The 27,457-nt window shown below is 42.4% G+C and overlaps 1 protein-coding gene across 1 annotated transcript in view; it reads left to right on the top strand.

The window, feature by feature from the left end:
- Window positions 1-27,457, top strand: part of fbn1 (fibrillin 1) — a 191,416-nt gene that overhangs the window by 64,369 nt on the left and 99,590 nt on the right. The window contains exons 8-19 of the mRNA XM_033983222.2: window positions 908-1,033; window positions 4,912-5,037; window positions 12,665-12,817; window positions 13,031-13,276; window positions 14,840-14,995; window positions 16,056-16,175; window positions 17,475-17,600; window positions 19,091-19,213; window positions 22,515-22,637; window positions 24,229-24,381; window positions 27,126-27,179; window positions 27,251-27,376. Coding sequence (XP_033839113.1) covers window positions 908-1,033; window positions 4,912-5,037; window positions 12,665-12,817; window positions 13,031-13,276; window positions 14,840-14,995; window positions 16,056-16,175; window positions 17,475-17,600; window positions 19,091-19,213; window positions 22,515-22,637; window positions 24,229-24,381; window positions 27,126-27,179; window positions 27,251-27,376 — 1,632 coding nt within the window. The remainder of the gene's footprint in view (window positions 1-907; window positions 1,034-4,911; window positions 5,038-12,664; window positions 12,818-13,030; window positions 13,277-14,839; window positions 14,996-16,055; window positions 16,176-17,474; window positions 17,601-19,090; window positions 19,214-22,514; window positions 22,638-24,228; window positions 24,382-27,125; window positions 27,180-27,250; window positions 27,377-27,457) is intronic.

The raw sequence follows: 27,457 nt of genomic DNA, 5'->3' as shown, positions 1-27,457 counted from the left end.
CACAAAACAACACTCTACAACTTCACAAACCTGGTGTGATGCAGTAGTTTCATTAACGTAACGCTGATTGTAATGTGATAGCGCTGTGAAGGGGGCGGGGCATTGGAGTCAGAGTGGCAAAAAGTAAAGTGAAATTTATAAAACATGTCAATACGTTGTTTTGGGCGAATTTAGTATTTTCAAAACAATAAACTGAAACATGGAGATCGAAATATGTGATATGTTACAGTTAATACAACATAGAAATAAAATACCTCCTCTTTAATACCCCATAGAAGTACAATACCCCAAGTTTTTCAGTTCAGGCAATCAGGGACTTGCATGGTCTCTTTGTATCAAACAAACATGGCTGCTTATTCTAAAACTGAACTTCATGAACTGGCTAATGCTAGTTAGCTTGTGGCTGTAATGTTATTTGAGAGGGACTTGTTTAACAGCACAAATCCGCTCATCCAGCTTGGTCAGCTCTTCTGGTCAAACTGCATTAAAACAAAAGCTCAGATTAAAGTCTAACGAGTAACAAAGCTTCAGACAGAGCAGAGCCTCCAGTTAGCATCACAGTTCAATAAGATTAACTTGATCTCTCCTCTCTCCTCGTCTGTGTATTGACCTTATTCGGCCCCGCCAACTTTTTCCGTAAATGCAGCTAATCTGTGCTTTCTTTGTAGTAGCACTTTTGGTTAGGTGGAAATCCCGTTCCTTTTGATGGAGAATTTTGGAAAAGTTTCAGTGCTAAAATGTTATATAAAGTCGGCTCTTTAGTCCCTGTAGAATTTATTTACTGTCAAGATCAGCAGCTCCGTACAGAATAATACAACCCAAATGACAATGGCAGTGCCCACGGCAACGTCTGGAATAAGGTGAATAGTAACAACAGTGTGTTTTGTGTTTTGTGTTTCGTTTGCAGATGTGGACGAGTGCCAAGCGATCCCCGGCCTCTGTCAGGGGGGGAACTGCCTCAACACCGTGGGCTCCTTCGAGTGCAAGTGTCCCGCCGGCCACAGGTTCAACGAAATCACGCAGAAATGTGAAGGTAAACTGCTTGGATCTATTCAAATAACTGGATAGGTTATTGCTGCTTATAGCTGTCTCAAGTTGGACTAGTGGCCACTCATTGGTACTACAACGAAAAAGTTCCTCCTGCCCAGAAAGGATTTTTCTCATAGAGCGAAATGTGATCACAAACGGCTTATGTTCGGTTATCAGTGCATCTCCAGATTTCAAAAGTCAAATTCTGTGGCAATTTTTACCTATTTTTAGATCCTAAGCTTTTTTCTCAGCTCAAAATCCGTCTGTTGTCCGTCACTTTTTAATCGTTAGCTTCAGCTACGCCCTATCTCCACTCTAGCTAAGCTCAAGTTTTGATTGGTTAGAGCGGTCACATGGTACAACGTGAACGAGCAAGTGAGCGATGTGAACGAGCCCAGCTGTCCTGAACGAGCCGCAGGTTTAAAAAATGGGTTAGAAGCACCTGGAAGCATAAACATTAGCATTTATAATTTGAAATGTATTTATTATTTTCTTGTCTCCTTCATGGCCGCTCTGCTCGCTTTCGTCGCGCAAAGTGTCATGAAGGGTTAGTTCGATGTACGTAGCCGCTAAAGACTAAACACGTGACATGCACCATTGAGCACGGCCCATTGGCTTCAATAGTTTAAACCCCGAGGCTTGGTAAACGGCCCCAAACCACCATGGCGTCCCCAACATGGCCGACTAGACACACAGGGAGCGATGGCGAGGAAAAGTAAGCAGGTTTCACAAAAAGAGGGATAAATGAAAGGGTGGAAAACCACATCCAGAGAGCTGTGGTGAGGTTAGCGTCACCTCCATCTGAAGCAGATTTGAAGAGGCAGACCACACGTACGGCGCTTTGGCCTCTGCTTTAACGCTGCACAGATTTAAGACGTTTAAGACTTGAAATTCGGTCTCGGCTAAATGTCTGTAATGAGTTTGGTTCTTTTTAGCGTTGAGGTCCACAGCCAACGCTCCGTCAGTTAAAACATGTGGTCTGGAGCCGAGTTCAGACTTAGGTGGAATAATTGAACAGTCTTTTTCTTTGTTAAACGCCAGTGATTCAAAGTTTTGAAATCGGTGTTGGAAGACGTTGTTATTTTGGTTTTGAACAGAAAATAAAAATTGATCTATACGGGGAAAGAACTGGGATTTTTGTTTGGCAGACGAAACGTGAACTGCTTTATGTCACTGGATAATGGAAACGGAAGATTAACTGTGTCAAAAACAAGATTAATTTGAGTAAAAATATTAGCGGGAATAGGCTCAACAGCGCCCTCAACCTCACTGTTAGCATCACTACTTCCTGTTAACTTCACTACTTCCTGTCCAGTTTTATCTCTATGAGTTTTTTGCCAAGTCATGCTAAAATTGAAAAAATATTTAAAGATGAGGCAGTGGACAGGGAGCTGTAGGTGGGTCAGGGGTTAGGGGTCAGAGGTCAGGGGTTAGGGTCAGACGGTAGACAGGGAGCTGCAGGTGGATGTCACTGTCACATGTTAAACACGACACAAATAAAATGAATACTTCACCAGAGACACTTCTATGTTCAGGAAGAGACATGTTTGTGTCTCAATGCTAATGCTAACGCTAATTTTGAGGCATAATAAATATTAAAACACCACAAACTGAAGTATTCTACGTATAAAAACATTTGGTAGTCTTTATTTTAATTTATTAGAATTTAAATTTTATAAGGTTTTTTTATTTTATGTTTTCTTTGAGGTACAGCAAGCTAGCTAGCGTGCTACTGCTGAGCCAGTTAACTACTAGATACTTCATGCATTGAATTTAAGCCGTAGCGTTATCAGAAAAAAATCTGTTCTTAAGTTAAGTGCATGTGCAAAAAAATTCATGCTTGTGAATATTAAAGATGTGCCAAGGGGTTTGTGAGAGCCAAGAACTATTTATATATAATTATAATATTTACACTTCTTCCTGATTTGGTTTTAAAATTTGATAATACCACTTTAAAGGTGCTATATTACACAAAACTGACTCTTATGAGCTTTAAGTCATGTTCTAATGCTGTTTCCTCCTCAAAAACAGACCTGGAGTTGTGTTTGAGTAACACTTTATTATTAGTCTGTTACATCTCCAAAGCTCAGAATGCTCTGTTCCACCTTGTGATGTCATGAAGTGGTAGTTTTCAAGTTAACAGCTCCTTTTACCTTTAGTTCAGTAGAAATTGTTAATTCAAGATCTGAAATCATCCATATGATTCTAGTGAAGGTGTATGGAGTTTAAATACACAGTGGAGCACTTCCTGTATCACCACATGATGACATCACAAGGTGGAACAGAATGTTTTCAGTTTGAATGAAGAACTCCAGGTCTGTTTGTGATTAGGAAGCATTAGAACAGAGATCAGAAAACAGCGTAATATTTAAATTCATTCTCAAGTTTTTTTATGGACCTGTTTATCCCTTCGCAGTTAGCATTAGCATTAGCATTAGCATTAGCATTAGCGATAGCATTAAGTACACTTTTGGGTCAAACTATAAGCCTCCTGCTGCGTCTTAAGTGCTCGTGGTGTTAAATATACAGTAGTTCATGAGGAAAATATAGGAATCCTTTGAAAATGGCCTTAATATTGAATGATGTGCTGCCGTTTTCTCCTCCGTCACAGTCAGGAGACAGATCACTTCTTTCTTGGTGTACTTTGTGTATAACTTTGGTATAACTCTGTGTATATTCTAAAGTACTATTTAATATCCTGTGAGGAGCCTGTTTCCTCGGCCGTGGTTCATGTTTGTCTGATCTCTGCTGTTTCGTTCATTTGAGATTAATGACGAGTCTCTCTCTCTCTCTCTTTTTGTCTCTCCATCTCTCTCCCTCCCACCCCCTTCCTCTTCTCCTCTCTCAATCCTTCCCTTTCTGTCTGTCTCTGTGTCACTCCACCCCCTCTCTGTCTCTTTCTCTGTCTCTTTACCTCCTTCTTCTCTTCTCTCTCTCCCTTCCTGTTTCATTCTCCCCCACTTCTCATTCTCTTTCTTTATCGCTCCTTCCCTCTGTTTCTCCCTCTCCTTCCTCGCTCTCTATCTCTACCTCTCTGCCCCCTTCTCTCTTTCCCTTCTTCCCTCACTCTCTCTCTCCCTCCCTACCCCTCTGTCCCTCTCTCTATCTTTTTCTCTCTCTTCCTCTTCTCTCCCTCTCTTCTCTTTCTGTCTCTCTTTATCTCTCTTTCTTTCTCTCTCATTCTCCCCCACCTATCTTTCTCTCTCTCTCTTTACCCCCTCTCTCTCTTTCCCTCCTTCCCCTACCCCTCTCTCCCTCCCTATACCCCTCACTCTTTCTCTCCCTTCTTACCCCTCCTCTCTCTCTTTCCCTCTCCCTCCCTCCTTATAACCTGTCTCTCTCCTTCTAATCCTGCCTGCTTACCCCTCTTCCTCTCTCTCTCTCTCTCCTTAACACTCCTCCCACCCCCCTCCTCCCTCCTTTCCCTCCCTATACCCCCCTCCTTTCTCTCCCTCCGTACCCTTCCCCCCCTCTCTTTCTCTCCCCCCTTTCTCCTTTCCCCTCCCTCTCTCTCTCACTCTCTCCCTCCCTCTCTCTCTCCCCCTCCCTCCTCTCTCTCGTTCTCTCTTCCTCCTTCCTCTCTCTCTCTCTATCCCCTCTCCTCTCCCTCTCTCCACCCCCTCCCTCTACCCCTTCTCTCTCTCCCTCCTCTGTCCTCTCCCTCTCCTCTCCCTCCTCCCCCCCTCTCCCTCCCCCTCCCTCTTTCTCTGTCTCTCTCTCCTCCCTCTCTCTGTCTCTCTCCCCCCTCTCTCTGTCTCTCCCCCCCTCTGCCCCCCCCCTCTCTGTCTCTCACCCCCTCCCTCTCTCTCTCTCTCTCTCTGTCTCTCTCTCCCTCTCTCTATCTCTCTCCCCCTCCCTCTCTCTCTCTCTTTCTCTCCACAGACTTGGACGAGTGCTCGAACATCCCGGGCGTGTGTGGGGCGGGCGAGTGTTCAAACACCGTGGGCAGTTTCTTCTGTAAATGTCCTCAGGGCTTCTACACCTCCTCCGATGGCTCCAAGTGTTTAGGTGAGCCGTCCATCACGCCGGCAGGTCACATGACACGCCGCCGTCCGCCTCCGTTTCTATGGAAATTCCCATGATTTACGGACTCTCTAGGATTAGTCACGGAAGTCTGTTTGGGAAGTGTAGTATTCCGGCTTCATGAGCTGGAGACAGACTGGAACATAACGGACAAACGGCACTTCATCATGACACACGAGCGGGAAAAGTGTTTTATTTTTATTATTTTTACTACTTTGTACAGTTTATATCCACAGAAAACATCAGAAATATGAAGTGACAAGGATCTAAACATGGAAGAAAAAAACTGAAATAACTTTAAAAACTAAATGTTTTTAAAGTTATTTCACATTTCAGTGAAATAAGAAGAGAAGAGAGAGACAGGAAGAGAAAACAGATAGAGGGAAGGGAGAGAGGGAGCGAGACAGAGAGGGAGAGAGAAAGGGAGGGGGGTTGAGAGGAAGGAGGAGGGAGAGAGAGAAGGAGTGGGAGAGAGGGAGAGAGAGATAAAGAGAGAGAAGGAGGGAAGGCAGAGAGAGGGAGGGGGAGAGGGAGGGAGAGAGACAGAGAGGGAGAGAGAGATAAAGGGAGGGAGAGAGAGAGGGAGTGGGGGAGAGGGAGAGAGAGATAAAGAGAGAGGGAGGGAGAGAAGGAAGGAGGGAGGGAGGGAGCGTGATAGTGATAGAGAGGTAGGGAAGGTAGGGAGAGAGAGAGAAAGTGAGAGAGAAACAGAGAGGGAGGAGGAGGGAGAGAGAACAAGGGGGGAGAGAAAACGAGATAAACAGAATGGGGTGGGAGGGAGAGAGAATGAGATGAGGAAGGGGAGAGAAAAAGAGAGGGAGAGAGAGAGAAAATGAGAGGTGGGGGAAGAGTAAGAAAGGAAGGGAGAGAGACATAAAGCGATTCATCATTCATCTTTTGTTTAAATGTGTTTAAATGTTTTGCACTTTTTCGTTTAAATCCATTCATTTCTCGTTTAAATTCACTTGTTTTTCATTTTAATTCATTCATTTCTCGTGTAAATTCACTGGTTTTTCGTTTAAATCCATTCATTTCTTGAATAAATTCACTCGTTTTTCGTTTAAATCCATTAATTTCTTGTATAAATTCACTCGTTTTTCGTTTAAATCCATTCATTTCTCGTTTAAATTCTCGCGTTTTTCCATTCTACTTTTGGTTTCATTCTTGGCAGTGAAACAAAGAGCAGGTTCCAGCCGAGAGAATGTAGGTCAGCCGTCCGACCGGAGTTTGTTTTTCCACAACAATCAGACGTGTGCTCTCTGAACCCGAAGGTGATCGCCGACGGAGACGACGGCGTTTTTGGACGAGCCGAGTATTTAAAGGAGCCAGATCAAGATTTTTAAGAGAGACGTTTAAAGGAGCAATATGATGCTGTTTTCTGAGCTGTTTTAATGTTGTTTCCTCATCACAAACAGACCTGGAGTTGTGTTCTCTCTATCTCTCCCCTTCTCTCTCTCTTTGTCCCCTCACCCCCTCCTTCTCTCCGTTTCTCCATCTCCCCCCTCTCTCTTGCTCTCTATTTGTCTCTCTCCTTAACCCCCTTCTTTCTCCCGTTCCCTCCTCACCTCACCTCAATCTCTCTCTCCCTCTCTCTATTTCTCCCTCTTCGACCCTCTCTTTTGCTCTCTATCTCTCCCTCTCTGCATCCCGTCTTTTTCTCTCCTTCCCTCACTCTCTCCCTGCCTCTCTCTGTTTCTCTGTTTCTCTCTTTCTGTCTCTCTGCCCTTTCCCCCTCCTCTCTCCCTTTCCATCCTCACCTCCTTCTCTCTCTCCCTCCCTCTCCCTCTCTCTGATCTCTGTCTCCCTGCTCCTTTTCTCTCCCTTTCCCTCCACCCCTCTCTCTCTCCCTTCTTCCCTCACCCTCCCTCTCTCTCTGTGTGTTTCAACCTACCCCCTCTCTCTCACTCTCTATCTCTTCCTCTCTTTTTCCCTCTTTGCCTCACTCTCTCGCTGCCTCTCTTTATCTCTCTCTCTGTCTCTCCCTTCCCCTCTTTTTCTCTCCCGCTCTTTGCCCCTGCCCTTCTTCACTCCCTTTCCCTCCTTTCCTTCCTCTCTCTTCTTCCCTCACCCCTTCCCTCTCTTTCCCTCCCTTTCTCCATTTCTCTCTCATCCTCCCCTTTCTCTCACTCTCCCCCTCTCTCTGTTTCTCTCCCTCTTTCTCTCTGTTACGCTATTGTCTGATCTATGTTACGTTTAACACACAAACCTGCATATTAAGCTGAGTTCTTCTCTCAAACTGAAAACACTCTGTTCCACCTCGTGATGTCATCATGTGGTGATACAGGAAGTGCTCCACTGTGTTTTGAAACTTCATACACCTTCACTAGAATCATTTGGATCATTTCAGCCAACAGTTCCAGTTAACAGCTCCTTTTACCTTTAGTTCAGTAGAAATTGGCAACTCCAGGGCTGAAATCATCCAAATGATTCTAGAAATGAAGGTGTGTGGAGTTTAAAAACACAGTGGTGGGTTTGTGTGTTAAACATCTGTTTGTGAAGAGAATAGTGTCTTAAGGGCCCTTTAGAGCTTCATTTCTGTGTCATTCAGGCCTAGTTATGACCTCATATCATGAAAGATTAACGAGAATAACGTTTTTGTTGTGTTGTGTTGTGTTCCGCGTTGTCAGACCCATAGTAACTTCTGCTGTCGGTGACCGCACTTTCTCTGTGTCTTTTCCCATTGCATGATTTATCCAAACATCATAACACCCCAAAACAAGAACAACATATCCAACCACGCCCAGACAAACGAGCAGAGCGCATTAAAACCCGGCACGTTTGGCTCCGTTTGACCCAAAACAGACTCGGCGACGAATGTGGGTCAGTGGGGATCATGAGTCGAGCTCCGTACTCACATGTGTGTGCGCCAGTCGCCCCCCCAGAAAAGGATGTTTGTACGAGAGGAATGTCTGAAGATCTGCGCTTTCCTCCTGCCAAGAATTCAAACAGCCCCCCCAAAGAGCGTTCTGTTTTGGTTATTGTTAAAGAGGACCTGCTGTGCTCGTGTTTACGCCGCAACGCTGCCAAATCCGACGAGTATCACCGATTGAGGAAGTAAAAATGGAGGAGAATGAAGTAAATACGGAGATGTTTTGCGGATCAACCGGCGTTTTCACCTCCACCGGGACACGCCCACTGTGACACTCCCACTGTGACGTCCGCACTTCCTTCTCCAGTGTTATTTTCTTAATCAGTGATACTCATAGGATTCAGCAGCGTCACGTCATCATTTTGGTACAAAATCTGCAGCGATCCATAGGGGGCGCTTTGTTGTGATGACGTTTACGGTGACGTCAGCTCCCATTGGACTTGTTTCTTTTATTAAGTCGTTTTTTTAGTTGAATATTGTGATTTAAAATGTCCAAATTATAACATAATAATCCATGAGTGTCAGAGATTACGAGCGCAATAAATCTGATTTAAAATGTAACCAAATAATGCAGCATAATGAGTTTGATATGCATGAAATGATAAAGCAGCCTAGTGGTCACTGAGGGTACTACACTGCTACAGTTTGAGAACCTACTTTTGGTAATACTTTGGCTATAAGAAGGTTTGAAGGGGGTGTTCTGTGTCGACGTTAAAATGTTGTTTCCTCATCACAAACCTGGAGTTGTGTTTTGTTTTGTGATCCTTCTCCTCCTCTATCTTTCTCCTCCTCCCTCCCTCCCTCTCCCCTCCTCTCCTCTTTCTACTCCTCTCTTCTTCTCCTCTCAAACACTCAGTTCCACCTTGTGATGTCATCATGTGGTGATACAGGAAGTGCTCCACTGTGTTTTTAAACTCCACACACCTTCACTAGAATCATTTGGATCATTTCAGCCAATCTGGAATTGCCCATTTCCACTGAGCAAAAGGTAAAAGGAGCTGTTAACTTGAAAACTACCACTTCATGACATCACAAGGTGGAACAGAGCGTTTTGAGCTTCGGAGATGTTACAGACTAATAATAAAGTGTTACTCAAACATGTGTGAATGAAACAAAACACAACTCCAGGACCGTTTTTGAGGACGTAACAGCATTATAACATGATTTAAAGCTCACAAGAGTTAATTTTGCATAATACCAGACCTTTAAATATAAAATATGTACCAAAAATAGCTAAAAGGAAAGTGTTTAGCTAGTAAAACAGATATGTGAAGTAGCCTAAGTACTGTACGTGTGTAAACAGGAAGCGCTGACCTCGGTTTGCACTCTCAGTTCTTCTACATATTTTATTTATTGTTGTCATGTGAGCGATCGATGCTAGGGCTTAGCGTAGTGCCGGTTAGCTTAGCGCGGGTTAGTGGCAGGTTAAGAAACATTATAATGAATCTGCCCCGGTGTCATTAGAGTCACCACATGGCTTTGCTCAATGGACCGGGACAGAAATTAGAAATGAAATATTTGAGATTATTATCACGTTCACCATTCGACACACTCAGACGGTGCCAAAAATCTGCAGGATGTAGCGTTTGACTCGAGGATACAGGAAGTTATGGCTATTAAGGAAACATCTCTGTAATGACACGAAAACAAGGCGTGTGTTTGCTTCGTGCTGAGAATATAGATCCGCGGTTTTCAGATTGTGGGATCGGGTCCAAGTGTTGTACATATGTTTTTCAATGTCACACAAGGAATCGTTATTAGGTTTTATAGATATTGGCCAATGGACAGCACGGCCATCTGCGTCTCGTTCTGCTTATTTAGAGAATTAGAGAAATTTCTGTTGAGATTTACATCGAAAAAACATTGCAAAATATCTTGTTATTTTGTTAGAGTTTATGGGTGTGTTGGCTTTCAGGATTACCGTATGTTTGCACCATAGACCATATATATAAATGGATTTAGCTAACCTGCTAGCCGTCGCACTCCAAATAGGAAGTGATCATGAAATGCAAAAGTAGTTCCTGGTCCAATTCACTTTCTATTGAAAAACTGTGTCCTCTCTCTTTACCTGCTGCTGTCAGACTCGTCATTTTGGTCTTAAATGTTTGTATTAACCCGCTCTACATGATCTTGGTGTTTTTATTTCGCTATTGTGTCCGTTAATCAAGATATGAACATTAATAACAGACGAGTCAGACGCCTTCTTTCCCCAAGTTTGCTCCCTCTAGTGTTAGCAACAGGTTTGATTGACAGTGTTGCTAAGCGCCCACTCCCTGCTAAACCAGTAGTGCGAGCGGGAAGAGGCGTTACCTTCAACAGCCTCGCTCCGGATTGGCTCTTTGGTTGCTATGGTACTCGCGGTCGGAATTCCAAATATGGAAATCGACTCCAAATTAGCCGCTATAACTGCTAGCCTCAATGAGCTTCTTTTGACTGGAGCTGAATGCTGTGGGTGACGTCACATTCACTTAGTCCTCTGCTTTATACAGTCTGTGGACGTCACCTATAGCGTTCGGTGGCAACCAAAATAAACTCATCGAGGCTAGCAGTTATAGCGGCTAATCTGCAGCCAGGGACTATATTTGGAAATCCAAGAGCCAATCAGGAGCGAAGTTGTTGAAGGTAACACCCGTTCTCGTCAGCAATGATGTTGTCAATCAAACCTGTTGCAACGCTAGCTGAAGCGACCTCAGGGAAAGCAGGCACCGGATTTGTCTATTATTTATTTTCATATCTTCAGTTTCGGACACAATAGTGAAATAAAAAACCCAGGATCATGTCGAAAGCGGGTTAATACAAACATTTAAGACCAAAATGACGAGTCTGACAGCAGCACTTACAGAGAGAAGGGACACAGTTTTTCAATAGAAAGTGAATTGGACCAGGATCCACTTTGCTCCCGTGCTCACTTCCTATTTGGAACAAAGAGGCTAACATGTCCATTTACATATACAGTCTATGTACCTGTTGCTATTTCAATCTTTGTGCGTTTTGACGGATACAAACTGAAAATCGTTTAGTGTTATCACAGCTTAGTTTAGTTTAGCTTATTCTTCATGACATAGATCAGAAAACAGCATAATATGGGCACTTTAAGATGGCCGCCCAAGCATGAAATGGGGTCCAGAGTGGGGATAGACATTCAGGGGATTTCTACATCTTTGGGTGGCACTAGCTCAGTTGGTAGAGTGTCGTCGTCCACTGATCCGAAAGTTGGCGATTCGAATCCCGCTCCTGACACAAACATCATTGGTAGAGTTTGGCGTTGTGGTAGTGTATGAATGAAAAGTGCTATATAAAAATGTGACCTTAGACCAGTCACATCCAAGAGTTTATGTCATAATTCCGAGTGTTACATGTGAGCTGTGACCAAAACCTCTTCACCATCCAAACAACACCATTTGGTCCTGGTTTAAACAGGTCTAGCCCTTGTTTTGTCTCGGGTTTAGTCTTGGTTTGAACTGTAGACCACTGTTTTGGTCTGGGTTTTTCATGTTTTTTGTTGTTAATTTTCGGTTCAGACGTGTCGTGGTCATGGGTTAGACCTCGTTTCAGTCCTGAATCGTGAATCATGACTCTATTCTGGCCATAATTCTTAGTTTTGGGTGTCCATTTTACTGTGTTCTTGACAACGGCGAGTCCAGACCAAACCGAAGGCTGTATTTGAGTTTCAAACCAGTGCAAAGTCTATAGTGTTCCTTTAAGTGTAAATGAGGTTACAATTAGGCATGGGACGATAAACAATAATATCGTTTATCGTGACAAAAAGGGTGGACACTAAACGTTCATGGGACATTTTATATAATCGTTAAAATCGGCGACAAAGATAATCGTCATTACATCACCTGAATGTGCAGAAAAAAATGACTTATCCACTGGGGAGTCAACGGTTGGGGCAAAGGGGTCTGTTGTCCGGGGCCCCAGGGTTTTAGGGGGCCCAGAATTGAACCATCTTCCTTTTAATTTGTATTACAGGGGGGCCATGTGAGGTTTATAATAATAAATGTTTTTATAAGGAGCCATCTGTACATCATGGCAACGGACAACAGATGAAAACTAGTCTCTTGGCTAATTCTGGCATGTTAAATAGTTACTGTTAGTCAACATGCACTGTCCGCTATAAATAAATTAAAAATAAATATTGTCCCGGGCCTCCTAATTTCAGTTGACGGCCCTGCTCATCCAGAATATTCTCTGCTAAAGTTATAATTATTCACATCCATAACAACTTTAATCAGTATCGTGATATAATCGTTAATCGCATTTATTTTGGCCAGGATAAACGTCACATAAAATTTCAGTATCGTCCCATGCCTATTAGTCTGTCTACATCTCCAAAGCTCAAAACGCTCTGTTCCACCTTGTGATGTCACGAAGTGGTAGTTTTTAAGTTATCAGCTAACTTTTTCTTTTAGTTCAGTAGAGATTGGCAATTCCAGGGTCTAAAATGATCCAAATGATTCTAGTGAAGGTGTGTGGAGTTTCAAAACACAGCGGACCACTTCCTGTATTGCCACATGATGACATCACAAGGTGGAAGTGTGGAGTGTTTTCAGTTTGACAGAAAAACTTAGCCTAAATCTGCAGGGTTTGTGTGTTTAAACATGTGCGAATGAAACAAAACACAACTCCAGGTCTGTTTGTGATGAGGAAACAACATTATAACAGATGAAAACACAGCGTCATGGGGGCCCTTTAATTGCTTAAGTGTTGCTAACCCTCTTTGGCTCTCTTCACCTGCAGATGCTCGCGGAGGCTACTGTTTCAGCAGTGTTTTGAACGGGCGATGTGCCAACCAGAACTCACAGCTGCTGACCAAAGTGCAGTGCTGCTGTGACTCCGGGCGCTGCTGGTCTGACGGTTCCACGCCCGAAATGTGCCCCATCCGAGGGTCAGGTGAGTACCCGGGAAGAGAACAAAACTGGATTCTCAGCTACGACATCCATTTCTTATTTGTTTTGCCCATAAACCTTCTGAAAAAAGAGAAATTATTACATTACACTGACTTTTTGGAGCGTTTTACAATGTTATAACAAGATTACTACTAAACAAAATTGTAATAACCTTAATAACTTTAATAACATAAAAAGTTTTCCTTGTCTTTCACAGAGGAGTATCAGAAACTGTGCCTGCTGCTTCCCGATGGTGGAGGTGGGATCGTCCCCGGTCGGATCCCGAGTGGTCCAGATGGTCCTGGGGTTTACCCGTACCCGGTGGGTCCAGGCCAGACCCCTCTGAGACCGGGTCAAATCCCTGTAGGACCATATCCAGTGGGCCCCGATCAAATCCCCATACAAGGCCCGGGTCCAGGGCAGTATCCGCAGTACCCAAGCCTCCCTCTGCCGCCCCCACCAGGTAGATTTTTGAACCTGTCTTTGCTCTGTTGCTCCACCTTCCGAGTACCACCAGATCTAAACCTGGCCTAAAACGGGATTATTCTAAGTCTAAACTAGCACAAACACAGATCTAAAATGAGACTAGATTAGCGCTATGCTAGTTCTAAACAAAGACTAGCCCAAGCGAGGACAAAAATGTGGATTACAATTGACTCTAAATTGGACAAATATTTGAGCTGTAGATGAACACATTGACCACCTGTGGGGGGCGTACCAGAGTTTGAGAAACACTGGTTTATTGTGTCAGGTTATAAGGGCCCCACAAAAAATGTCTCTTGAGTGTCCAGGATATTCTTCCATTTTTGTTTGTTTTATTTATTGTTTTATTAAGATCCCAGTGCCCATGCAATAGCTGCTTTTGTTCCAGGGGTCTTCCTAAAAAATTCCTTAAAACTCCTAAAAAACATTATACAATAGAAATGAGTTACGCATTTTCAATACTAAAAAAAATATATAAAATCCTCTCAGTAATAAGGACAGGTCTATAATATATAAATTGGTGGTCCTTTATTACGAAAAATTGACTCTTTTGAACTTTAAGTCATGTTATAATGTTGTTACCTCCTCACAAACAGACCTGGAGTTGTGTTTTGTTTCACACATAAGTATTCCTGCATTATTAGGCTGTCTGCATCGCCAAAGCTCAAAATGCTCTGTTCCACCTTGTGATGTCATGAAGCTGTAGTTTTCAATTGAACAGCTCCTTTTACATTTAGTTCAGTAAAGATTAGCCATTCCAGGGCTGAAATGATCCAAACGATTCTAGTGAAGATGTATGGAATTTAAAAACACAGTGGAGCACTTCCTGTATTACCACACGATGACATCACAAGGTGGAACAGAGTATTTTCTGAGAGAAGAACAAAGCCTAAATATAAAGTGTTTGTGTGTTAAACATTTGTGAATGGAACAAAACACAACTCCGGGTTTGTTTGTCACGAGGAAACAACATTATAACAGATCAGAAAATAGTGTAATATGGGCCCTTTAATAGGAAGAGGGTCCAGTTTTGGCCCCCCTAAGATTCTGGGGCCCAACACAACGGATAAAAGCTGTATTTGGGTAAAGTGGGCTTTGCTTGTCACATCCTTGCATTAGTGTATTAGTTATTTTTATTTACTTATAGTTTTTATTAAATTTTGTTTTTGTTTTACTTGCATTTAATTGTTGTTTTTATTAATTTTTTTTAAGTTTCTGTTAAATCTTTATTTAATTTTATTTCATTTTCTTATTTTATTTTTGTTTTAAATTAGTTGTATTTAAATGTTTTTTAAATTAATTACATTTAATTTTGTTTTTTTATTTTAATTTAATTTAATTTTGTTTTTTAATTTAATGTAATTTGTTTATTTTATTGTTATTTCTTAATTAATTAATAAATTTTTATTTATTTATTATTATTTATTTATTGTGTACGTGGCTGATAAACATTTACTAACACATTTTCCTTTTCCTCACAGCTGGTTACTGTACATAATGATCCATGAGTTGTTTGTTGAGCCTGTTTCCCTTGTTCGTTCAGGCCCTGTCATAATCCAGACTCAGAACATCACAAACATGTGCCAGGCGTACAGGAACCTGTGTCTGAACGGCAGGTGCATCCCCGTCCCCAGCGCCATCGGGTACAGGTGCGAATGTAACATGGGCTTCAGGCTGGACGGGCGTGGAGAGTGTATCGGTGAGTCCTAACACTGTGAAATACTTTTAAATCAATTATATTCAAGACTATATTTTGAATTTGAAGCAAGATCAAGATCATTTCCAATTGTCCATGTTACGCTTGAGTCGTTTTAAAGTGGAGGTATTCTGCAAAATCGACTTTTTTGAGCTTTCTCTCACCAAAAACATGTCTGAAGAGGTTTTATATGTCATTCATGCATGTTTGAGTAATCTAGAGATCTCTCCTGGGCCCTTTTCAAAACAATAAAAGGAAACACGGAGATCTAAATATGTGATGTGTTACAGTTAATACCCTATAGAAGTAAATATCTCCTCTTTAATACCCCGTAGAAGTAAAATACCTCCTCTTTAATACCACATAGAAGTAAAATACTGCAAAGAAGTAAAATACCTCCTCTTTAATACCCCATAGAAGTAAAATACTGCAAAGAAGTAAAATACCTCCTCTTTAATATCCCATAGAAGTAAAATACCTCTTCTTTAATACCACATAGAAGTAAAATACCTCTTCTTTAATACCACATAGAAGTAAAATACCTCCTCTTTAATACCCCATAGAAGTAAATACCTCGTCTTTAATACCCCATAGAAGTAAATACCTCCTCTTTAATACCACATAGAAGTAAAATACCTCCTCTTTAATACCACATAGAAGTAAAATACCTCCTCTTTAATACCCCATAGAAGTAAATACCTCCTCTTTAATACCACATAGAAGTAAAATACCTCCTCTTTAATACCCCATAGAAGTAAATACCTCCTCTTTAATACCGCATAGAAGTAAAATACCTCTTCTTTAATACCACATAGAAGTAAATACCTCCTCCCACAGCCAAACCTCTATCATTAAAATCGTGCGGACTGTGGTTTGGAGCAGAGTTCAGACTTCGAGGAACACATTTGGCTATTTTTGTGATAAATCGCCATGAGTAAATGTATTATATTTTATTATTAATGTTCAGGAAATGACTATCGAAGCCCACAAACCAAACCAGCTGCTTTTAAGGTCACATAAAGTGGACGTTGTGTGTGATCTTGTCTGTTCTGTCGTGTTTCAGATGAAGACGAGTGTGAGAGGAACCCGTGCGTTCATGGGGACTGTGTGAACACTCCTGGATCGTACATTTGTCAGTGTCCAGCTGGATTTCAGACCACGGCGACGAGAACCGAGTGCAGAGGTACGAGTGCGCTGACCAAAACAAGTTCAAACACATGTACAGACGTTAGGCCTCATGAATTTGCATATCTGTAGCAGAATAATGTGCTCAATTCTGATTAAAAAAGTGAAGAAATCAGACTGTTTTAGTGGGATTTTGATGGGTCATGTTAACCTAGTGAGTTATTCTTAACGATAGTAGCTCAGTTGGTAGAGCGTTTGCCCACTGATCCGAAAGTCAGCGGTTCAAATCTCGATATTGAAGTAAACATCGTTGGTTGGTTTTATCCAGCGCTTTTCCACCTTCAAGCGCTTTAAGAAGTGTCTTGCCCAAGGACACAATGACAGTGTTCATCTGTGGGAGCTGGAATCGCACCGTCAACCTGTGGGTCAGTGCATGGTCATTGCTCAACCAGTGATGTTTGTGTTGAGAGTGGGATTTGAACCGGCAACCTTCGGCTCAGGGGACAAACACTCTATAAACACTGCCTTTTTTTTTTACATAGAAAAGTGAAATACGAGGACAAAAATATCAGAGTTTTTGCTTTGTTTTAATTCTGGTTTAGTTCATCTTAGGAAAATTTTTCAGTTCTGTTTTTGGTAAAGTCCTGACAAGAAAATTGTTGTTATTTTTATGGTAAAAATCATATATTTCCACCTTTCCATTGAGGAAACACTCACACATTCACACAACACTGGGGGCGATCGTGGGTTAAGAAGTATCTTGCCCAAAGACACAGAGACAGATGTTTACATTGAGGTCAGGATTTGAACCACTGACCTTTGGATTAGTGGGCAAATGCTCTACCAACGTTGCTACTGTTGTTTATGAATAATTCACTAGGTTAACATGGCTCATCAAAATCCCACTCCAAGAGTCTGACTTCTTCACTTTTTTTTTTTCTGTCTTGACGTAAACCTTGTTGGTTGTGCGGTCTGTTCTGTCGTTGTGTCCTTGGGCAAGACACTTAACCCTCCTCGCCCCCAGTGTCTGTGTACATTGGTGTATGAATGCGTGAGTGTTTTCTTGATGTAAAGCACTTTGAGTGACTTGAAGGTGGAAAAACGCTGTATAAAAATGTGAAAATGTTTACCAAGGTCTTGAAAATAATACACTGTAAAGTTAAAAAGGCCTTAAACTTAAACATTTGTATATACATTACAAATTACTTCACGTTTTTCCCAAATCATGGACCCAAACATTCACTTTCCCAGTGTAACTCATGGTCAGATTGTAGTATTTCCTTTAGTACTTGAGATCAGGCTCACTTTGGCTCGGCTCCACACTCACAGGAAAAGTCTTATGCTGTTTTGTTTCCAGATCTGGATGAATGCGTGGCAAATGGACGCATCTGCAACAACGGGCGCTGTGTGAACACGGAGGGCAGCTTCCACTGTGTGTGCAACGCCGGCTTTGAGATCTCCACCGACGGGAAGAACTGTCAAGGTCTGAAAGAGTTTGAGTTTAAGATGAAATCAGAACAGGCCAAAAGAACTCAGATTCATGCGATTACTCTGTTCATATGGTTTTACTGCGGCCAGTTTTCAGACGTAGACAATCCACCTCTGCTCTTCCCCCTCTCCCCAATACTCCTCCTCCTCTCTCCTGCTCTCTCTCCTCAATCTTTACCTCTTCTCTCCCTCTCTCTTCCTCCTCATCCTCTCTCCTCCGTTCCTCTTTCTCTCTGCTCCTCCCTCCCTCTTGCTTCCTCTCCTCTTTCTCACCTCCTCTCCTCCCTTACTCTTTCTCTCATGCCTCTCCTATCCTCTCCTCTTTTTGTCTCTTCCTCTCTCCTCCTTTCCTCTTTCTCTCTGCTCCTCCCTCTCTCCTCCTCTCCTCTTTTGCTCTGCTCCTCTCTCTGTCTCCTCCTCTCTCTCCCTCTCTCCTCTATCTCTCTCTTCTTCCCTCCCTCTCTCATCTTCTCCTGTTTCTTTCTTCCTTCGTCCGTCTTGTCCTCTCACTCCCTCTCTCATCTTCTCCTTCTTCTATCTGCTCCTCTCCTCTCTCACCTTCTCCCTACCCCTCAGTCGCTCTCTCTCTCCTCCTCTCCTCTTTCCCTCTGCTCCTCTCCTCTTCTCACTCCCTCTCTCCTCTCCTCCTCTCCCTCTCTTTTCCTCGCTCTTCCTCGCTCCTCCTCTCCTCTTTCTCTCTTCTTCTCCACGCTATCGCTCAGTTTTTAGTGTGTCAAAGTCCAACACACAGGTGAGATATTGAGTCAGTCTATTGTTGTAATCCTTTATAAATACATTTTGTAATACAATATCGCATGATGGTCTATGGCTAAAAACTGAGCAAAGGAGGAGGAGACAGGGAGAGATAGAGGAGAGAGGGAGAGAGAGGAGGAGACAGAGAGAGGAGGAGACAGAGAGAGGAGCAGAGCGAAAGAGGAGAGGAGGAGAGAGGGAGGGAGTAGCAGAGAGAAAGAGACAAAAAGAGGAGAGGACAGGAGAGGAGGTGAGGTGAGAAAGAGGAGAGGAAGCGAGAGGGAGGGAGGAGGAGAGAGAAAGAGGAAAGGAGGAGAGAGGATGAGGAGGAAGAGAGAGGGAAAGATTGAGGAGAGAGAGCAGGAGAGAGGAGGAGGAGGAGTATTGGGGAGAGGGGGAAGAGCAGAGGTGGAGTAGAACTTTTAATCCAAGATCTCACGATTGTCTTCGTCTAAAAACTGTCTGCTCTAGGACTGAAATTGAAAAAAACCCCAAACTTTTGGCTGTTTCGCTTCAGAAAAATGAAACAGATTTGAAGGACAAGTCAAACTGGACAGATTTGCACCACTGCAGCCTTTTAATAATGTGCAGATGAACATTTATAATCACACCTGCTCCAGTTTTTAATGATTTAAACAGACAAAAGAGACTCTAAGTGCTCTCATTGTGTCTGCCTGTATAAATAAATCTAAGTCAAATTCCCATAGATCTGAAACATCTCTTCTTCCACAGACCAGGACGAGTGTCTGATCCGAAACATGTGCTTGAACGGCCTGTGTATAAACGAGGACGGGAGCTTCAAGTGCATCTGTAAACCTGGATACTTGCTGGACACGAGCGGGCGCATGTGTGTCGGTGGGTCCATGAACACATCACGATACTTTATAGAGCGTGTAGAATCCTCACTGTCTGCATCATTACATTGGTTTGGAGCCAAATGTTTCCTCTGACTCTTATTCTCAGCTTGTAACGTCTATAGTCCCTGGCATGTAGCGAGCACGCCTTTGCACTCTCGTTGAAAAATCCCCCCGAAAATCTGCTGGAAAACCCCTGAACGTCCTGGCAGAGCAGCTGTGCATGTGCGGAGAGGGGAATTAAAGCAGTCCCAAACTAGACTTAAAGCAGACGTATGATGAAAAGTCGACTTTCTGGAGCGTTATCTCATGTTATAATGCTGTTCCCTTATCAAAAACATGTCTAAAGAGGTTTTAGATGTCATCCATACATGTTTGAGTAATCCAGTGATCTCTCCCAGTCCCTATTCAAACCCTCCTTATGGTTAGCTGTAAGATTTGTACAAGACTCCGCTCACAAGTCTACATCACCCATGCTCCCACATGACAATTCCCCATAAATATACAAAAACATGACACAAAACAACACACTACAACTTCACAAACCTGGTGTGATGTGCAGTAGTTTCATTAACGCTGATTGTAATGTGACAGCGCTGTGAAGGTGAACTCAGAGCGGTAAAAACGAAAGTGAAACTTAAAAAACATGTTAATACGTTGTTTTAGACAAATTTAGCATTTTCAAAACAATAAAAGGAAACATGGATCTAAATATGTGATGTGTTACAGTTAATACAACATAGAAATAAGTATCGCCTCTTTAATACCCCGTAGAAGTTTGAAAAAAAGTCGAAAATTGCAGTAAGTAGCCTGGAATGAACCTTCTAACACATTCTGATGATACAGGGAGTGGACGACACAGAATTAAAAGCAGAAGTCAATAAACGGTTTATTCAATTATTTAAATCCGCCCTATTGTGCTTGTGTCTGTTATAATCTGTGACACCTGTGGATCATTATGTTATACTTTGCACATTTTAAATCACAATATCCATCTAAAAAACGACGTAATTAAAGAAACAAGTCCAATGGGAGCTGACTCCACCGTAAACGTCATCACAACAAAGAGCCCTGTAACTGTCAGCGCCCCCTATGGACAGCTGCACATCACACTAAAGAGTAGCAGATTTTAAAAAAATTTGTACCAAAACGACGACGCAACGCTGAGGAATCCTACGAGTATCAACGATTAAAACAGTGGGAGTGTACGTCACAGTGTGCGTGTACGTCACAGTGGGCGTGTAGGGGTGGAGGTTAAACGGGGGAAAAATGGCGTCTTGAAAATAAGAGATTAATAAAGATTACTCAAACATGAATCACTCCAAATACAACTCTGAAACAATTATACCATGCATGATTTTTTTTAAAGATCCGCAGTTTAACTTTTATGGGCCCACCTACCTGTTTACGGAGCTGTTATTGCTTTGTCTGGAAGGTTTCACTGTACGGCGTTAATCGTATCTATCTCCATGGACACAAGCAGGTCAAATCACTCGTTAGATCTGTGGATAGGAGAGCCCACTTGTAGTAAGAGTAATTTTGAACAATAAAAGACAAATGTAACAGATGAAAACGCAAAAAACAAAGCGTAAGGCCATATTACGGATTATTCTAGGCAAATCAACGACTCCTCGGTGACCGATCCCTCATTGGAAAAGTTTCTCAGTCTAACTCCATGTGACTTTAAATGGAAACTCATTCGGCCGTGTAGTAAAAGTCTATCCAGAAACGCGTTGTTAATGTTACCATGGAGCGTGAAATCATTAATTGAGCAAAATTAATGACGGCTTTTTATATTTAAAAACACAAAATACCTCTTTGCCAAGTTAGCGTTTGGGTCCGTAGCCTTGATCTCAGACTCTGGCTCGGCTTTGTGGTCCAAAGTAAACAAACACCAGACGAGGGTGTGGAAACGTGTGCTGATGTCGGCAGTCATTTGTGAAATAGGTTTTCTTAAGGGACCTGTGGTTTGAGTGTTTGAGTCTGTATCCTTCAACACGCTTAGACAAAACAAACCATTACTTCCACACGTTTCTCCACGCCAACTGGACGTTTTGGAGACAGAAAGAAACGAATGGTTTTAGCTCAAAGCGCGGCAGTGTTCAGGCTCGCGGTTCGGTTTGTTCCATCGCCGGCTAATTAGTTTGGGATCATTTCATGTTATGGGTTTGAACTGGGGTCGGTTTCGCAAATGTTGATCTTCGGCGAGATAAAAAAACCTGAGTTGGGGTTTGGGGTTGGGTTAGATAGCTTATAATTTACTCGCCTTGAATTAAGCAGAAAGAAAAAACGGATCCAAGGGGGAAAAAAAAGGAGTCGCCACGGCAACAGAGAACTAGCATATGAGCCGTGGACTGTGTGAAGAAGTGGACTGAGGAAGCGTGACGTTAGCTATAGCGTTAGGCTCCAGTCAAATGAAGCTGATCGACGCTAGCAGTTATTGCGGCTAATTTGGAGCGTGAGTATCATAGCAACCAAAGAGCCAATCTGGAGCGAGGCTGTTGAATGTAACGCTGGCACTTAGCAACGCTGTCAATCAAACCTGTTGCTAACGCTAAGAGGAGCGACCTCAGGGAAAGAAGGCGCCTGATTTGTCTGTTATTAATGTTCATATCTTGATTTACGGACAAAATAGCAACATAAAAATACAAGGATCATGTAGAGCGGGTTTATACGAACATTTAAGACCAAAATGACAAGTCGAAGGAACCGGAAGCGCTCCCATGCTCACTTTCTATTTGGAATTCAGTGGCTAGCAGGTTAGCTATGTCCATTTATATATAAAACAAGAAAATCAAATCAACAGTATTAGAAAACCAGTCACGTCACACTCCCTCAGACCACTTCTTTATACAGTCCATGTTTAAAGCACAAGATTCTGCAGTTCTGCTCAAGTCAAACGAAGCTCATTGAGGCTAGCAGCAATCGTGAGTATCATAGCAACCAAAGAGCCAATCCAGAGCAAGACTGGTGAATGTAATACCCCTCCCGTACCGATGGTTTAGTAAGGAGTAGGTGCCTCCCGGAAAGAGAGAGGGGCCACGGTTTTTCAATGTAAAGTGAATTGAAGCCATCAATGGAGCTCAACAGCCCCGCTCTGGATCCAGAAGTAAATTTCCCATTCATTTTTCCCACAGACGTTCCAAAAAAAGGACTTTAAAGGCGTGACACAGGCTAACCCGCTGTTGGTTTTGGTATTACGGATGAGGGGTCAAATGCAAAAGGAGATATTTGCTATGAGGATCCTAAACCACAGCCTTTACTTTAATAACAAACATATTAAAACTCTCTCTGTGTTTCAGACATCGACGAGTGTGAGACTCCGGGGATGTGTATGAACGGGCACTGTGTGAACACCGAGGGCTCCTTCAGGTGTGAGTGCATGGCCGGGATGGCAGTGGGCCTGGACGGGCGCGTCTGTGTAGGTGAGTCACTGCGGCATTCTGGGAAATACTACCACTAAAATAATAATAATGATACTATGACTACTCCAGGTCATTTAGTATTCAGTATTAAGGTCCTGTATGACACAAAACTGACTCTTGTGAGGTTTAAACCATGTTATAATGTTGTTTTCTCATCAAAAACAGACCTGGAGTTGTGTTTTGTTTCATTCACATGTTTGAGTAACACTTTATTATTAGTCTGTAACATCGCCAAAGCTCAGAATGCTCTGTTGCACCTTGTGATGTCATGAAGTGATAGTTTTCAAGTTATCAGCGACATTTTACCTTTCATTCAGTAGAGTTTCAAAAATCCAGGGCTGAAATGATCCAAATGACTCTAGTGAAGGTGTGTGGAGTTTAAAAACACAGTGGAGCACTTCCTGTATTACCACATGATGACATCACAAGGTGGAACAGAGTGTTTTCAGTTTGAGAGAAAAACTTAAACACATGTGAATGAAAGAAAACACAACTTCAGGTATGTTTGTGACGAAGAACAGAGATCTCACCCTTAGAATAGAACAGTTTTGTAGTTTTTCACTCATTCAAATTGTAGTTTTGCTTTGATCATGATTCATATTGAACACCACACAGAGAAATTAATGGGGTAGGGTTTTTGTCTCGCGTTTTCCAGCAGCCATGAGATTTTGATCATGTGCATTGTTGTGTGACTTGTTTGCATTAGTTTTGCCAAGATGATCTCAGTCGACAAAAATGCTGCAGATTCTTGCATATTCCACAGAACAAGTGTGGGTTTGTGCCACGTTTGTTTGTCCGATTCAAATGCCTCGTCTTTTTCATCTTAAAGTCGGAACACCTAAACTTCAAATAGAGCTGCTAAACTGGGCGGGGTCTGGAGGACTACAGGGGAGAGGGGCGGGGTCTGGAGGACTAAAGGGGAGAATGAGGGGGGAGGAGGGGCGGGGTCTGGAGGTATAAGGAGCAGTGTGATTGGTCTAACAGCTATCCACACTTCAGACTTCGCCCATGCAGCCAGGTGTTTTTAATGAGAAACACCTGGCTGTAATCAGGGTAGTCTTTTGTGATGTTACCAAGTACTTGATATCACAGAGGCCAATTCAGGCACACAGATTCAAGAAAGCTGTAAATTGACCTAGTTTGTACAAAAATGACCAAAAACTGGATATGGAAGGTAGATAATTAATATTTAAACACCATATACACAGTTTAGTCAGGAGAAAATGCTCTGTTCCACCTTGTGATGTCATGAAGAGGTAGTTTTCAAGTTAACAGCTAAATTTAACCTTTAGTTTAGTAGAAGATTGCCTATTCCAGTCGCTGAAATGATCCAGATGATTCTAGTGAAGGTGTCTGGAGTTTAAAAACACACTGGAGCACTTCCTGTATTACCACATGACATCACAAGGTGGAACAGAGCATTTTCTGTTGTAAATGTACAGGGTTTGTGTGTTAAACATGTGTGAATGAAACAAAACACAACTCCAGGTCTGTTTGTGATGAGGAAACAACATTATAACACAGAGAATAGTCTAAAATGGGCCTTTTGAACGTCTCATTTCTCACACACTGTTTTGATTTTCTGGTGCAGACACACACATGCGCAGCTCCTGTTATGGCGGATACAAGCGAGGGCAGTGCATTCGACCGCTCTTCGGGGCAGTGACCAAGTCCGAGTGCTGCTGTGCCAACTCGGAGTATGCCTACGGAGAGCCGTGCCAACCCTGCCCACCGCAAAGCTCTCGTGAGAACACTCAAACTAATGCAATCCCACGTCTCTCCTCACATGAGTTCAAATTAAAACATATTGCTCAAAATGCATGTGACAGCTTCAGGTTTTTAGAATTATTCCTGGGTTTTGTGGGATAGTACCTGTGGTAAATATTGACCATAGCTTTGCATTGGTTAAGCGGCAGTTGGTGGAAAAAAATATTACTAAGACGAAAAGTGCAAAAATACAGGAAGTAGCGCTAAGTTCTAAAATGGAATACGTCTACCTAAGCCGTCAACACTGGAAACTCATCCAAAATGGAGGAACAGGCATTTTTCTAGCAGTTAAAACATTCACTACTCTAAATAAAGATGTTATAATTATTATTTTTTGTCTAATCATGACTTTTGTGCAATTTAAACTTGTATAAATTTGCAAAATGGTAGTTGCTAGGTAACAGTTTTACCTCAATGTGTGTGTTGGTTTCTGTTCTGTTGCATGAAGAACAGGCGCAAAGTCTCAGGGATCACTCTGTAGATCTTTATTGTCACTTACAGCAATATAGACGGGTTAAAGGCAGTGTCCGGCAAATTTCAAAACAGAGTCTAAAGCGGAGTCTATGGAGTATTGTCTAAAGCAGGGGTCACCAACCCTGTGCCCGCGGGCGCCATGTTGCCCCCAAGCCCCACATGAGTCACCCGCAGACCGGTTCTAAAAATAGCACAACTCACTAATGAGCTGCATCTAAAATTTAATTTTACTCAGTTTTTTATCAACCTTGCGTTTATATAGACTTAAAAATTACAATATCTTAAACATATGTTTATTATATGTGAAGTTTAGATAAGTTAAGGTGAACTTTGACCTACTCACTTCAAAACTCAGTATTGTGCGCGTGACAAAACCAGTGCTCCGCTCGCTCTGCGCTGTGAGGATGCACTGAATGCAGTTTCTTACTCCAAAACATGGTAGAAAATAAAGAGATCACTTTCACAACGATTTAAGACTGTAAAAGAAACCTGCGCGTATCTCATCTGCGGAGCGACTGTGGTGACGGCAAAGCGGCACAATGTGGAGGGACACTTCACTACGTCTCACAAAACTCCACACTAACTCCCCACGGGGACGCGCACTCCCCATGGGGGCGCGCACTCCCCACGGGGACGCACACTATGGGCAGAACAAGCCCAGAGCTAAACACAGCTTTGGGTAAACAACAGACTTTTTTCACGACACCGGTGAAAAAGTCACACAACGCAACCGAGATTTATTTAAAAATATGTAAGCTTATTTTTCTTTAACATTACATAATTGATAACTTTATGAAATACGGTGCAATGTATATTATTTATGTTTTGTTAAAAAGGTTTGTCAATGGATAGTGAAAATGGGACACTTTTCCTTTGAGATGTAGTGATATAAGTGTCATCTGGAAATTTAACAATTACTAAGATTAGTAAAGTTAAAGTGCTGAATACTGATATCTGTTTCCCTCCTTGCTCATTGTTGATAATTATTTTGAGAAATCATTAATGTGATCAGTGTCTTGCAACATGATCAGTGTGTTCACATAGATGATTATCATTTATCATTATTAATAATGTATAACTAAAGGCAAACTGAGAAAATGTGTTATTTCAGAAGAGCGTCTCAAACTGGTCGCCCTTCGTATGACTCAGTGCCCATAAAGTAGCTCTCAGATTAAAAAAGGTTGGTGACCCCTGGTCTAAAGCAGAGTCTAAAGCAGAGTCTAAAGAGGAGTCTAAAGCAGAGTCTAAAGAGGAGTCTAAAGCAGAGTCTAGGGAATAGTGTCTAAAGCAGAGTCTGAAGTGAAGTCTAAAGCGGAGTCTAAAGCGGAGTCTGAAGTGGAGTCTAAAGCGGAGTCTAAAGCGGAGTCTAGGGAATAGTGTCTAAAGCAGAGTCTGAAGTGAAGTCTAAAGCGGAGTCTAGGGAATAGTGTCTAAAGCAGAGTCTGAAGTGAAGTCTAAAGCGGAGTCTAAAGCGGAGTCTGAAGTGGAGTCTAAAGCGGAGTCTAAAGCGGAGTCTGAAGTGGAGTCTAAAGCGGAGTCTAAAGCGGAGTCTAAAGCGGAGTCTAAAGCGGAGTCTAGGGAATAGTGTCTAAAGCAGAGTTTGAAGTGGAGTCTAAAGTTCAGTCTAGGGAATAGTAGGGAATAGTGTCTAAAGCAGAGTCTAGGGAGTAGTGTCTAAAGCAGAGTCTAAACCAGAGTCTAAAGCAGAATCTAAAGCGGAGTCTAAAGCGGAGTCTAAAGCAGAGTCTAAAGCGGAGTCTAAAGCGGAGTCTAGGGAATAGTGTCTAAAGCAGAGTCTAAAGTGGAGCCTAGGGAGTAGTGTCCTAAGCGGAGTCTAGGGAGTAGGGTCTAAAGCAGAGTCAAGTCAGTAGTGTCCTTACCGGTGTCTAAAGCAGAGTCTAGGTAGTAGTGTCTAAAGCAGAGTCTAAACAAGGTGAGATTGCACCAATGTTTTATACCCCTCCCAGAGTGGGGGTCACACATTCCTGAGATGAGAGGGGCTACAGATAAGAAATGCTAACTTCTGCTATCTTCCCTTAAGCGATGTATTACATTTGTATATTGTCCACATGTGTCATATCTGCTGCCTGCGTCCAACCAGGAAGTAAAATTATAAACTTAACCGGAATGATATATGGTTATTAATACACACAATTGGATATTAGCTGATTGTTTAAAGCTTAAACTTTTGCTGTATTTTTGTCAGTTCCATGTTTATAAACTGCTCTCTGTCTGTTCCTGTTGTAGCTGAGTTTCTGGCCTTGTGTCCCAATGGAGGAGGCATCACCGGAGATGGGAGAGGTAAGAGGAGAATTTGGATTTTGAATAGAACGACTGCATTTGTGAACGTTTTAATATTTTTTTGTTTACAGATATTAACGAGTGCGCGCTTGACCCGGACATCTGCCAGAACGGAGTGTGTGAGAACATGCTGAGGACCTATAAGTGCACCTGTAATGAAGGATTTGAGGTTGATCCTGCAGGGAAAAACTGCATGGGTGAGTGTGTATATAGAATTATGCTTTTTTGTGACTATGAAACCAAAACATGGGCAATCTTCAATAGATCTAAGAGAGCTA

Source organism: Periophthalmus magnuspinnatus, chromosome 3 (assembly GCF_009829125.3).
Source record: "Periophthalmus magnuspinnatus isolate fPerMag1 chromosome 3, fPerMag1.2.pri, whole genome shotgun sequence".
Classification (NCBI taxonomy): Eukaryota; Metazoa; Chordata; class Actinopteri; order Gobiiformes; family Gobiidae; genus Periophthalmus; species Periophthalmus magnuspinnatus.
Note: the sequence above shows the minus strand (reverse complement) of the source record. Positions and strands in the feature narration are given on the sequence as shown.